This window comes from Poromitra crassiceps (assembly GCF_964638095.1).
Source record: "Poromitra crassiceps genome assembly, chromosome: 11".
Classification (NCBI taxonomy): domain Eukaryota; kingdom Metazoa; phylum Chordata; class Actinopteri; order Beryciformes; family Melamphaidae; genus Poromitra; species Poromitra crassiceps.
Window position 1 is genome coordinate 25,088,586 of NC_139643.1, and position 13,911 is coordinate 25,102,496.

At 41.0% G+C, this 13,911-nt stretch overlaps 1 protein-coding gene across 1 annotated transcript; it reads left to right on the plus strand.

Annotated features, from left to right (window-relative positions):
- The first annotated feature begins 3,880 nt into the window (after positions 1 to 3,880).
- ndufv1 (NADH:ubiquinone oxidoreductase core subunit V1) lies at positions 3,881 to 11,231 on the plus strand. The gene is made up of 11 exons (XM_083646489.1): positions 3,881 to 3,931; positions 4,664 to 4,773; positions 5,017 to 5,096; positions 5,413 to 5,583; positions 5,815 to 5,998; positions 6,954 to 7,143; positions 8,144 to 8,356; positions 9,215 to 9,381; positions 9,479 to 9,560; positions 9,945 to 10,090; positions 10,776 to 11,231. The coding sequence occupies exons 2-11, from the start codon at positions 4,669 to 4,671 to the stop codon at positions 10,851 to 10,853; spliced, it is 1,416 nt and encodes a 471-aa protein (XP_083502615.1). The 5' UTR covers positions 3,881 to 3,931; positions 4,664 to 4,668; the 3' UTR covers positions 10,854 to 11,231.
- Positions 11,232 to 13,911: the final 2,680 nt, after the last annotated feature.

Genomic DNA, 13,911 nt, shown 5'->3' on the forward strand with positions numbered 1-13,911 from the left:
CCACAGCAGTGGAGGACGCCCCATGTGGCACACCTTCACTGCACTTGACTGTAGAACAAAGAAGCCATCGATGGGAGTTTCATACTGTAGATTGCTGCTGAATTGATTGCTGAAAGATGGACAACTTGGTGAATTGCTGCACTTGGTTGAAAACGTATCTTCAGCTTGTTTTGTTTTTCATTTTATTACCTGAAACTCAAAATTGGTACGATTTGTTTTGTTTGTTTGGGAAGTTTCATGACCCCTTTAATAGCTCATGAAAACAGTGAATGAGTCATTTCAAACCTAGATGAGCGTCACTAAGGAAATAGGCATTGTTTTATTTTTGTCTCCCACCGGATGGAGACGAAGGGAGGAGACTATGCACCGTCTCAGTCTGTCTGTCCGTCACACGGTAATGTCCCAATGTAAAGTCCCAGAGCAACCAGATTTGAACCGTAGGGGTCACAATCAAAATTTCACTTCCCCTGGATTCCTTGGTTCAGTCTGCATCCATCCGTATACAGCCCTGTCCATTTCCATCTACAAGATTTTCTGCAAATTTGAATTTTGTCCAAAACGTTTTTTTGTTTTTTTTTGCTGCTCCTCCTACAAATTTTGTCCAATCTTCACCAAACGATGACACACAGAATGTGTGGACTGTCTTGCACAAAAGTCCCATAGCAGTTTTTGATAGTCCACACTGTTTTCATATATATTGCCTTAACTCAGGGACGCATTGTCCTATGCTAACCAAACTTATTATGTGTTGCAGGACTAGCCTGGGTAAACCCAGCCTCGACGTGACCTCTATATGTGCTATCAGTCACTAGTCACAGTCTTGTGACTGATAGCGCATAGATAGAGGTCACGTGGAGGTCACGTGGAGGCTGGGTTTACCCAGGCTAGTGCAGGACAGGTATGTACTATAAAAAATAAAATCTGTCATTTCGCCTATAGGGGGCACTATAGCAACATTTCAAATGTTGAATTCAAAACTTATATTTTAAAAGGCCATAACTCAGTGACTGTAGATCACACGTGTCAAACTCAAGGCCTGCGGGCAAAATCCGGCTCGACACGTCATTTCATGTGGCCCGCAAGAGCGAACAAAGAATACAATTTGCGCAATACAATTATATGGCCGCCCATGGTTAAAAATAGCTATTGTTATCTATCCTATCAATATTTAAAAACTCCCGTAAAGCAGAAATTCTCAGCTTTCGAGTGGTACCTCACATGTCTCGTTTGGACATTCAGAAGTTTTGTAGTGAACATGGTTATTCCATCATGTCCTGCAATTGATTTGTCAAGGAAACCTGTCATTCTTTGTCTGAGCCAAATGGTGGTGGTCGTATAGGGAAGACCGGGGTGAATTGTAACTTCTTCTTTTTTTACATTTTCCCTAATTTACAGATAAGTTCAAATACAGGAGTTGCAAGCATCAACATCCCACTTTGTCCGTTCGTCCTTCGTACGTTGCTTGTAGGCTACACAAACTGAAAATATTGTTATGTTGACTTTATTATTTATACTACTTTGTATTTTAATAAATTCCTATAATTCTGCTTTCAGAGTTAGTTATTAATTATTAAGTTAGCCTATTATTAAAATCAATAATAATTGAATCAGAGGCAATTATGTAATATGATAACAAGTAGGCTGCTAGATAGTAGTAGTTACATTTATAACCGCTCCTTTGAGGGCAACCATAATGCTGATGTGGCCAGGGATGAAACTGAGTTTGACACGATCATAAGACCTAAATTCCTTGATTGCTGGATTCCTTGGGTCATGTCACATCTATTCATATACAGTACGTCACTCTCATTTCCGCCCACAAGTTTGCCATGGTGAATTTGGTCCAAAAGTTTTTTTCTTAAAGCTCACGCACGCACACGCACGCACGCACGCACACACGCACACACACGCACACACACACACACACACACACACACACACACACACACACAGGAGCACCAGCTGGACCACAATGTATCATACAGGTGTTGTATTGCACAGATTGAAATCTAGTTCAGGTCTCTACTTTCCATAAAGGGTGAGAAGGGTGAAATAGGCCTACCAGTGTTCCCAGACGATAAGCTGCAGTGTTGGCTCCAAAAGCCAAGTTAATCTAACTGGACAAAATTAGGTTTTGCACAGTACCATACAACTATTTAAATGGCCACATTTATATTTAGGGATGCTCCGATCTGGATTTGATTTTTTTTCTCTCCCACATTTGAATTAAATGATTCACTATCCGGCTTAAAAAGTACTTTAATCTGTTTTAATTGTGGCCTGTCAGCAGATACAGATAAACTGCTGGGTTAGAATGTAGAATATGCCCCCCTTCCCCCCCCCTGCAAAAATCCAGCATTAGTTTGAATTAATTGTTGGCTAAATAAGATGTGCACTGACAGATGGCGGTGCATGTGAGGTTATTTGCTTGTAGCAGATGGGTACAACACAGTGTTTGATCAGGTCACTAGTATTTAAAAGATTTGAGGCTTATCAATCATCTGCATAATAATAGCAAACATATTGATCAGCAGAAAAACAAGCAGAACATCTAAGTCACCTCTTTCTTACTTTTGTGTGTTACTATCATAGTCTCCACAGTTTGTAGAGTATTTAATTTAGTGTTTAATTTAGATTAAAAGTGAAAAAGAAATCTGGTAGATTTGATGCAGACATAAATCCCTTGATCATGCTAGTCTATAGACCGTTTTCACAGCAATCGTTTTGAGGTGGTAAAGCAGGAAGTAAAGCAGGTATAACCAATACCATTAATGATGGTTCCATTCCGTTTAGGTGTTCCAGTGCCAGGGCCCTCATGTTATTTGTTACATGTTATTTGTTACACCTGCTTTGCTTCCTGCTTTACCACCTCAAAGTGGTTGCTGTGAAAACTAAAGGGCCTTTATGAAATTATCCATCTTGAAAGAGACTGAATGCTAATCTGTATGAACAGCAATAACACAATAATGCAATTTTTTAAGGCCGGGATGGGTTCAATTTCAAAGTACACATCAAATTCAAATGCTCATATCCTTGTGTTTCATTACTTTCACTTACTTCACTTTTTGTAATGTTCCTCATCATAGTGATAACGTATAGAATATGTAATGTATATTTCTTTCTACCCCTTTGAATTGTATAAAATATATATTTGTCTAGCGGTTTCATCCTTACTTCCAAGAGGTTATCGATACATGTTTATTGATAACTGCTTATGATGTCAAACACACACCTACTTATGTTTATATAAATAAATGAATGAATAAATAAATGTCTTCTTTTTTTAATGAGACAATCCCATTGGCCAAGGGCCAGCATGCACTCCTTATACTTAGCCTTAACCCGGGTTGAAGTAGTAGACACTACCTCCCCGTTGCTACCATTGAGTTATAATATGAGTCGATGGTTGCTACACGTGCTCGATTTCTAGGTTGGAGACTCTGGAGGAAATGACATCACAACTGCTCGAGTCATCAATGATGTCCCCTGTCATCAGTGATGTCATCAGTGACATCATCACTGAACTATAGCCTTGTGTGTGTGTGAGAGTGAATTTATGACATCACTGATGATGTCACCAGTGGGACAGACTGAGACAAAAACAGACAGAGCCCCAGCTCCCATTTATACATGATTATTATGGTGATTATGATTATGGTGTGTACTGTAGTGGGGAATCGAACCTTGTCCGTCCTATTTATATCTATGGTCCGTCCGCTTAATGACCCGCCCATCTCTGCTTCTGATTGGCACAGGAGAGACGCAGTATAGCCAAGCGAATGTGATTGGATGAACGTTTGACGCTAGGCCAATCAGAGGCAAAGAAGGGCGGGTCATGCCTTCGGTCTCATCCATGGAAAAACATATTGCTTCCGGGACGGGCTGCCATTCACTTCCGTTCCGTTTCGTAAACTTGGGACGGAGAGGAGAGGTAATGCAACATTTGTCAAATCACACTAGTCAGCATTTGGTGGGTTTCATGCAATAATATCAACCAGTTAACCCAGGTGTTGTCAGTTTGTAATTTGCATGCTACTTTTGAAGCCATTGTTTGTAATTTACCAGCCACCTTAGGATAACAGCTAGCTAGCTAAGCTAGCTGGAGGTCATATAATGGACACTGTCAGACACTGTGAAAGGTCCAGATTTGCTCGTTATTTAATTTCCTTTAACGTGTATTGACTTAGCTACAGGCCGTGTCAAAGGTCGAACTGACAGCATTGCCAGCATAATAGCTACGTTACTAACGTTAGTAGCCCCACTTCACCTAACGATCTGACATAGGAGCTGTCATAACATCACACAAGGCATCTGTCTATCCCCCCTAATCCACCGCCAAGACGTCGTATTTAATAGAGATATTCATTGATATCCTTCAACGAAATTATCAACTATTTTCTGTATTATGTTGGCCTATGTTAAAATAAAATGTGAATAGCTGCACTCATTTCACTACCGATTAATTTGCGTATGCTTTAGTAACTAAAGCATGAACGAACTAAAGTTTAGTTTATGGGATAATGAGGAATAGTAAGTGGGTGGGACTATTAGGGTGTTATGTAAAAAAAAAAAGGGGGGGGGGGGGTTTGAAATACAATTGGGCTCCTGCAGCAAGAAGCAATATTTTGTCAACAGTTGTTACAGCATTTCCTCTTCCTTGCAGTAAGGATGCTGTCCCTGTCTCGGGCAGTAGTGAGCGGGGTGGTGCGCGTCCCTGCTGCAGTCAGTCAAGGTGGAGTGACTGCTATCACCCGATTCAACAGCACAACACAGGTATAGATGGTTTCAACTCAACGACATAAACATTTTAAATTACCCCCAGCTTACTTCCTGATACAGTTTTTTGCTAGTAGAGTACAATAACTGACACTGACACTGTCAGTTATTGTACAGGACATAAGCTACGTTCCAAACTGTTCCCTAGCAACACAATTCCTATCTTACGTTTGACCTAAAACCACACTATATGAACGACAGCAGTTTAAGTGATCATACATTTCTCCATCATCTTTGCAGGACACGCCTAAGAAAACATATGGACCTTTGGCTGACCAGGACCGAATTTTCACAAACCTTTATGGTCGTCATGACTGGAGGTAATACCACTGATCAATTTTCACATGCAATATATTATGTTGTCAATCGTGCTTATATAATATAAGCACAATATCCATATTTATTTGACTTATATTTTTACACAATTTGAGATGAGGTGCTGTGTTGTAAATGTCAAACTAAAGGCTGCATTCATTTCATTCAGTTCAAATGGAAAGTTTAAGTAAAGTAGTAAGCACTAGTTGTGACTGAGGAATTGATTAGTTTCCTTTGTGTTTGTATTTCTGTGATTTGAAAGAATGAATAAAAGTATCAAACAGAGAACACAACCCTCACCTACTCATCATTCTGTTTCAGGCTGAAGGGGGCGATGAGGCGTGGGGACTGGCACAAGACAAAGGAGATCCTGCTGAAAGGAGTCGACTGGATCCTCAGTGAGATCAAGGTCTCCGGCCTGCGTGGAAGAGGAGGAGCCGGGTTCCCTACCGGCATGAAGTGGAGCTTCATGAACAAGCCCAGTGATGGCAGGTCAGTGAGGAGATATACAGACACACCATACAACTTATGTCATGTGCCTCAATATCATTCATCCAGTGTGAAAAATTAAAGCTGCTCTATTTCTGATTTTGAAAAAACACCCGACAGCCACTGGGTAGGTGTGTTGGGATCACTGTTGTAGTAAAAGGTGAAATGCTTGGATTCACCCGCCAGCTGTAGATCAAACTTATTTTCCCCTCCCCTCTCGAACCCTTTCCTCAGGCCAAAGTATCTGGTTGTGAATGCTGATGAGGGAGAGCCCGGCACCTGTAAGGACAGGGAGATCATGCGGCATGACCCGCACAAGCTGGTAGAGGGCTGCCTGGTGGCTGGGAGGGCCATGGGGGCCCGTGCTGCCTACATCTACATCAGAGGAGAGTTCTACAACGAGTCATCCAACCTGCAGGTGAGATCGAACAGAATGCAAACCAGGATTTAAACTTCGGCCCAATCCCAATTCTTATTTTTACCCCTACCCCTCGTTTTTGAGCGCCCCTATTTGTCCAAACTGTGATAATAAAGCGATTTCTGGTTCAAACAGATTGATTGAAGTCTACAGATTCTCATACACTATTTTCTCATATTGCATATTACCAGAAATCAAGTAATTAAATGATTGATAACTTGTTCATATTTAAATTATAATATTTTATTAGTTGACTGGTTTGCTCAGGAGTCATTGGAAAACATGATTATAACACTATAGTAGACTAGCATACTGTAGGATAGTATAGCCTATTAAAATGTACGTTGATATTGTACATATTCAGTTTTATTTTATTTTATTCTGGCGATTGGGTTGCTTCATAATTGGGAGATTAAACTATCCCATGTGGTTTTCGGTGGGTCAGGTGTCCAAAAATAATTTATTTTATAGCTCCATAGTCACGAGCATCCAGAGTCCTTTGTATCAACATTAAACTCAGATATAAACTTTTGTTTGTAACTTTTGGCTCATTTATGGCTGATTAATAGTGATTTCCTTCTCACCCCTCGCTTTGGAGCGTGCCCCTGGAAAATCTCAGTTTCAAGGGCCAGATAGCCCTCCCCCTTCACCCTAGGTCTCATGCAAAAAAGAAGAGGGTTAACAGAGGGCTCAAAGTAGCACATTATTTAAAAATATATATACATAGATAAAAAATCATCAGTATTTGAATCATTTACTCAGTCTAAAATAAGTAAAAGTATGGGGGAGTTGCTGGAAGGATAAGCTGTATAGTAAGTATTCCTGTTGGTCAGTACTCTTATGAATATGATATTACATTTATGTACAATGCTACTTAAAGGTATGCCTGTTCAAAGCAACAAATTAGGCTATTCCAGCATCATATTTTCAACCGCTGTGCTTCCTCTGTCCTTAGGTGGCAATCAATGAGGCCTATGCGGCTGGGCTGATTGGCAGGAACGCCTGTGGGAGTGGTTATGACTTTGATGTGTTTGTGATGCGTGGAGCTGGAGCCTACATCTGTGGAGAGGAGACTGCTCTTATTGAGTCCTTGGAGGGCAAGCAGGGGAAGCCCCGCCTCAAGCCCCCATTTCCCGCTGATGTGGGTGAGTTACAGTGTACAGAACGGGGTGTGTGTGTGTGTGTGTGTGTGTGTCTGTGTGTGTGCGTGTGTGCGCGTGCGTGTGTATGTGTGTGTTAGGGGCAAGGGGGGTGGAATCGATACAGCATAGTATCGTGATATTTTGTGTGGCAATATATTGTATAACACCAATGCCAAGTATCGCAATATTTTATTATGTATTTAATTTATGTATAAAATGTATGATTTTATGACAGTGTTGGTCAGTCTGTCTGCTTGACAGCTAGTTTTGCTGCAATAAAAATGATTGAAGTGAAATGAACAGACTGGAAACTTTATCTTAGATAAAACAGATTTTCCGTTGGGGACATAATTTGCGGTGGGAAAAAGGTAAATCGCAATGCTCTATATCGCAATACTAGCATATTGCAATACCGCTATCGTGGCGCATCTGGTGATTCTGTATGTGTGTGTTCACATGTATATGGTCACTTGGAAGATAAGATATCAATAAAATATTTGAAAATATGACAGGCACAGGGATGGGAGAAATTCTTATCCTGAAAAGCTGCACTGGGATCTTTCTTTCATAGTAGTCATGCTCATATCCCTCACTGCATTCTCACACTGGCCATATTCTGTTCAACCTACTGATGATCGTGACCCCAGTACACTGGACTACAATGACCATAATCCATTGCACATTTGAGTCAAGTGCATGTGTGCTCCTTCAAGTCGCGGTGCCGACCCAAACTAACTGAAGGAGAGACAGTTTGAAACCTAGCCTCGATAATCAGATGCAATTGTAATAGTCAGCTAATATTGCAGTGTAACTAGCTTAAATACTACATTGAGAATATTGTCTACACTGTATGTGGGGTCCTCTAAGTCTTGTCATGGCCCTAGCCTGTCATTTCTGTATTGTAACTGCCTTGTTACATGTCGGCACCAGTTAGCCCGCTCATATTCCTTGTGTACTCGGCAAGTAAAAGCAGTTCTGATGATGCCGATGCTTCTACTTAAAGGTGTCTTTGGTTGCCCGACAACTGTTGCCAACGTGGAAACGGTATCCGTTGCACCGACCATCTGTCGTCGCGGAGGCTCGTGGTTCCTGGGGTTTGGCAGGGAGAGAAACTCGGGCACTAAGCTGTTCAACATCTCCGGCCATGTCAACACCCCCTGCACAGTGGAGGAGGAGATGTCCATCCCCCTGAAAGACCTGATCGAGAGGCACGCAGGTACGCAACGCAATGAAATATGTGTTGTGTGTCTAATGCAACTGACGCCGCTCTCAATGAAAAATGTGTCACAAAATGTGTTATAATGTTGTTATTACTTAAATCATAGCATCTACAGCAGAGAGACTGTCACTGCACGAGTGTCAGTCTCATGGCCCTTTTAAAAATCAGTCAGTGAGAACATATCTGGTTATTTATTATAATCCGTATTGGGGGTATACCAATGTGGGAAGCCATCGGTTAAACAAAAAAAAACTATTTTTGTCTCTAACCTCTGGGGGCAGCAGCCCCGTTTCAATGTGGTGCAACAGGAACTCAAGAGGCGTGGTCGGCAGCAGAAGAAAATCCCTTTCCGCTCCCTGCGAGCTCTGCCATTGGCTCCAACCGACCGTCTCCGCCCATTAATGCATTTCTTTTCCGCTCCCTGGGTGTCGCTCTCAAATCCGTCCGTCGCTATGAAACAACAATAACAACTCTAGCTCGTTGCCAGTAGCAAGTAGCAACTTGCTATACGCTGAAAATGGTAAGTGTTGACTACACACCGGTCACGTTCACTTCATTTTGATCGGGTGAAGCGCAACATTCGTGCGAGCGCTGTTGCACCCCTTTTGACGGAGCCTGCCGACAGATTTTCGATGCAAGTGGAAAGTCTGTCTCGAGAGATTACGCGTCGTGTAGCATGCGTCTCGCAGGAGCTACTGCTCTATGTGTAGACTGGGAAGGCTTTAACTGCAGCGTTCTTGCAAACGCGATAACGAAGATGCAGCCCTGAAAAGGCTGAGAATGTCAGCTTCAGCCCAAGTGAATGGTGCGCTGCGGATGATTTAGCATTGATTGGTATGACCATATGTTTTTCAGGTGGCGTGCGCGGCGGTTGGGACAATCTGCTGTGCGTCATCCCCGGGGGCTCCTCAACACCCCTCATTCCCAAGAAAGTGTGTGAGGAGGTGCTGATGGACTTTGATGGCCTCGTCCAAGCTCAGACTGGCCTGGGCACAGCTGCTCTCATCGTCATGGACAAATCTGTGAGTTTATCAGCTGTATGAAATCGCCCATGAAACGGCCCTTTGAAGAAAACACACAACCTCTGATAGCCATTGAATGGATATCTTGTTATTGCAGACCGACATCATCAGAGCCATCGCTCGCCTGATTGAGTTCTACAAACACGAGAGCTGTGGCCAGTGCACGCCCTGCAGAGAGGGTAAGGACTGCTTCACTGTTTCCTTGGTCATTTCATGCAGCGGTGGGTGGTGCAAGCTTTAGCTTTAGTAGCGCATTCTGTACGTTGTGGTCCCAGTTATGGTTGTGGTATGGTTTGTAGTGCTATGAATGGCTCTCTAGTTTATGTAAATAGTAAAAATATCAATTATAATTTATACACTTCTTTGTGCTACTGAGGGTAATTAAACAATTCGGTATTTATGTATTTATTTATGTATTTGTTTGTTTGTTTGTTTGTTTGTTTGTTTATTTATTTATTTATTTATTTATTTGTAGGTGTTGAGCACCTAATAATGAATGAGTACCTAATAATTACAGTAAACTCTAACAAACTTCCATATTCCTTGTTTGTCCCTTTGTGCAGGAGTGGACTGGATGAACGGCATGATGTGGCGTTTTGTGCGTGGTGATGCACGGGCAGCGGAGATCGATATGATCTGGGAGATCAGTAAGCAGATTGAGGGACACACTATCTGTGCGCTGGGCGACGGTGCTGCTTGGCCAGTGCAGGTAAACGTTCAGTCGTGCACAGTAATAATGGCCGCGGATGCAAAAAGGGTTCAGAGAAAGATTTGAATATGAACAGTAAATTGTAAAACCACAAAAACAGATATTTAGTTCAGAATCAGGCTAAAGGCTCAGCGAATTTAGAGTGTTTGTTCATAATCCTCTTTTTAATTACGGTAATTTGATAAGCTGACCTCAGGGAGGCACTATATGCACACAACCACAAAGAAAGTATTTTGTCCCACATGCCATATAACTTTGTTTTTAGAGCACCAATTCAACTCAAAGTGCTTCACATAAAATAACTGGATTAAAAAAATTACAAGCAATACTAAAAAAAAATATTCAAGCTAAATGCAAGCAAAAGCAAGACAGAAATGAAAATAGTAAATTGACCCCACCCAAAAAAATGGCAACATATGTTTATTATATTGTGTCTGGTTATAATTATAGCAGTAAAGCCAAAGCCAAACCAGTCACTTCTATAAGGATTTGCATGTTGAGTAGACATACAAACAAACAGTTTTAACTTTGCTCAGTCATATTTTCCTGTTATCTTACACTATCATTTCACCTGAGTGAACCTGTTTGGGTAATATTAACTGTTCTTGTGATTTAATTGCTATAATTTTTAGTACGCCTTCTGCAGTTGGATAAGCTGCTGTTTTTCTCTGCGTTGTCTCTTCAGGGATTGATCAGGCACTTCAGGCCTGTGATGGAAAGCCGCATTGCTGAGTTCCAGCAGCAGAAGCAGGCCAGAGCTTAAATTCTTCATTAGGCTCTTTGATCTTATTCTCCTTTGCTCTTACCCCCATTTCTGCTCATTAACAATTGTTATTTAAAACAATATGCTGTTCACCACCTCATGACATTTTGTCTTCCTGTGTCTATAGTTGTCAATAAAGTTCTATGAACCTTATGTTTAGATCTCTGCTGTTGTATATGATATCCTTAACGAAGCTGGAGTTAGCTCCTGATGGCACCCACATCTGTGTTCACACATATTGACCACTTCTACAGTAGTGTCCCGCAGTATAGGTTTCAGTCTGACCCGAATGGATTTTCACATTCAGAATCGATCTCAAAAATGTCGCTACAGCCATTTTCAGACCAGCTTTTCATGGGTTAAGTCACCTTGGGCCACCCAAAACACGCATGTATACCAAACAGGACATAAACTATCAGATTATGCTGTTTTCGACTGTGAAAACAACACATTTATTTCTCTACTTGGTTTTCAAAAATGCACACATTTTATTTTTATTTATTTATTTTTTAATAAAGGTGACAGTGTGTGTTGCTGCTATTTCACCGTGTGTGTTTGTGTGATCAAGACAAAATGTGGTCCTGGAGACACCTATTATAGTGAGAACAACAGTACCACAGGGAACAGAAGCCGTTTTGGCCTACTTTGCCAGGTGCCTGTCTGTCTGTGGACAGATTTTGCGAGCGGATAGTGTAAAAAAAACGTGCAGGATGCAGTCATGAAACTTTACAAGTGTGTAGTTGACATCAAAATGAATTTGAAAATGGGTGTGATCCAACCAAGGGGGCCATTGGTAAAGTCTCCACTTTTTACACCATAACATACACCATTATATTATGTTGAAGCATAATCAGTCATGTCTGGGTTGTCTCTTTGTGTAACATCTGCAACACTCATCCTCCACAGTCCTCCATCTGAGTAACATGTCTTTGTGATGCTAGCCAAGAGCACATGTTAATAGTGTGGTTACTACAAGAAGGGAGTAGTGGGAGATGTCTGATATACTCAAGGACTTCATTCAGCTATGCTTGTTTTGAAAATATATTGCTGAATTATCCCACAGTGACTGTGTGTGTGTGTGTGTGTGTGTGCGCGCACGCCTGTGCACCTCTGTGTGTTACAGTGTGTGTGCAGCCTGTTCTAAACTAAAGGTTCTTGTTTCACCACTAGCAACAGCAATACTGATTTTATATAATATAAAAAATGAAAATAAAATACCCATGGTTTATGCCAAGCCTGAGAAGTTGAGAATTGAGAATAATTTCAGACCTTAGGCTGCGATATGAGTTTTCCCAGCACAAACATTTGATGAAAAATGTTGGGCCCATGAATGAATTGAGATGTGATTCTTGTGTAGAACATTAATATTCATCTGACGTGCAAAATATGTATTTATCTAGGCAGCTATATTTTCTGCAGCTCTGCAGTTCAGATTCTTTGTGATAATGGGCTTGAGTTTGAGGTCCAAATCATCTCAGATGCTTGTGTAATATATCAATCACTGACAAAAGAAAGTACTGCATGTATTGTATCAGCTTGTACCAGCATGCCTGCCCACAGTGATGAATTATAGTTTGAAATGTATTCACCATCTGTTGGTGCAGAATAACAAAGGGTTCATTTCATATACCACATGGGAAAGTTTTCTCTTACTGTGACCCAGTTTAGGCCTCAGTAGGAAAGGGGCATTTTTGGACTTGACATTTTCATTCCATGCTTGTCTCTGACACTTGCTGGATGGCACTTGCAGCAACCCATGCTAGGGGCTTGCCCACGGGTGGAGCGGGAATCGAACTGCCTACCTCCTACTTGCTACCACTCGGGACTCATGAATGAGGACTCATTCAGTCATTTGGTTACACTACTAGCATACAGGAATAGGCATTCACTATCTCGCCAGGCTTCCTTGAATGGGTTGATATACGGTAAGCCAAAATATTTTCATTCTTGAAATATTTAGTAACAGCATGAATAGAGGTTATGAAGACAGTGTTCTGTAATGGGTAGTCTGTTATGATCAACGTATACTATGCAAAGTTGATTGTTGATTGCTCAGTGCACAATGTTAAAAACTAATTAGGATGGTTAGTATGACTTGCAGATTCCTCTATAACTCAAATACAATATCATGTTAGTGTTTAAGAGTGCTTAAAAACAATCCAAATGTAAATAATCAATATATCTTAGAAAATCAAAGCCTGCCTCCTGTCAAATCAATGGACTTTTCATGTCAATGTTTTTGTAAGGATTTACAGATTAGAATTTGTGTCATCTATGATTAACTACTTTAAACTATTAGGTCTATAGTTCATGTTAAATTTAAAGTTTCACAAACAGATTGGGTTTTTTCAGCTTCGAAAACGGCGTATTCTGATCTGAACTGTGTTTTCTATTGTTTATACAGTACAAATTCAAAATATAGAATACTTTATATAAAAATAACAGTTATGGAAAAAAGTACCATAATCTCGCGTTAGTTGGACGATCGTGACACCCACGTCACGTGATGTGGGCAAAACACTCACCACCACCACGGCTTCATTTTAGTGGATGCCTCAAAAGGTAAGAAACGGTTGTGTTTTTGGATTGTTTATAAAGAATTCGGTTACAATTGCAGTTATTTTCCTGCACACGTCGTTATGCAGTAATAAATCTACATAGCTACAACACGGAAACAATCGCCACGTCACATAGCTTGTCTCTTTTTTTGCTGTTGATGTTGGAGCACAATGAAATCACGTTTGCGGTCCATCCTTGTGAACTGTTTTGTCTGTATTTCCTACTAGCTACTCAAAACTTTATTTTCCCCTTTAATAGGCGTTTATTTATTTTCTGCATGCATCAATGAATACAAGCCTAAATAACGTTAATTATGAGATGATTTATTCCCTGCGAAATATAATGACCCTGCCCTCGTACGCGTTAGTTACGTCTGACGTCAGTCACTGCAGTTTCTTCCAGCTTTGTATACGTTAATGCATGTACGTCATGTTGTAAACCTAGGCTATAACGTTACTCATCACCTGTATTATTTTCCAACGTTACAGCCCTGCTTGGT

Excerpts from the sequence above, each read along its gene's own strand:
- ndufv1 (XM_083646489.1), top strand. The coding sequence starts at position 4,669 with ATGCTGTCCCTGTCTCGGGCAGTAGTGAGCGGGGTGGTGCGCGTCCCT. Across the intron at positions 4,774-5,016 it reads GATTCAACAGCACAACACAG|GACACGCCTAAGAAAACATA; the intron begins GTATAGATGGTT and ends TCATCTTTGCAG. Across the intron at positions 8,357-9,214 it reads CCTGATCGAGAGGCACGCAG|GTGGCGTGCGCGGCGGTTGG; the intron begins GTACGCAACGCA and ends TATGTTTTTCAG.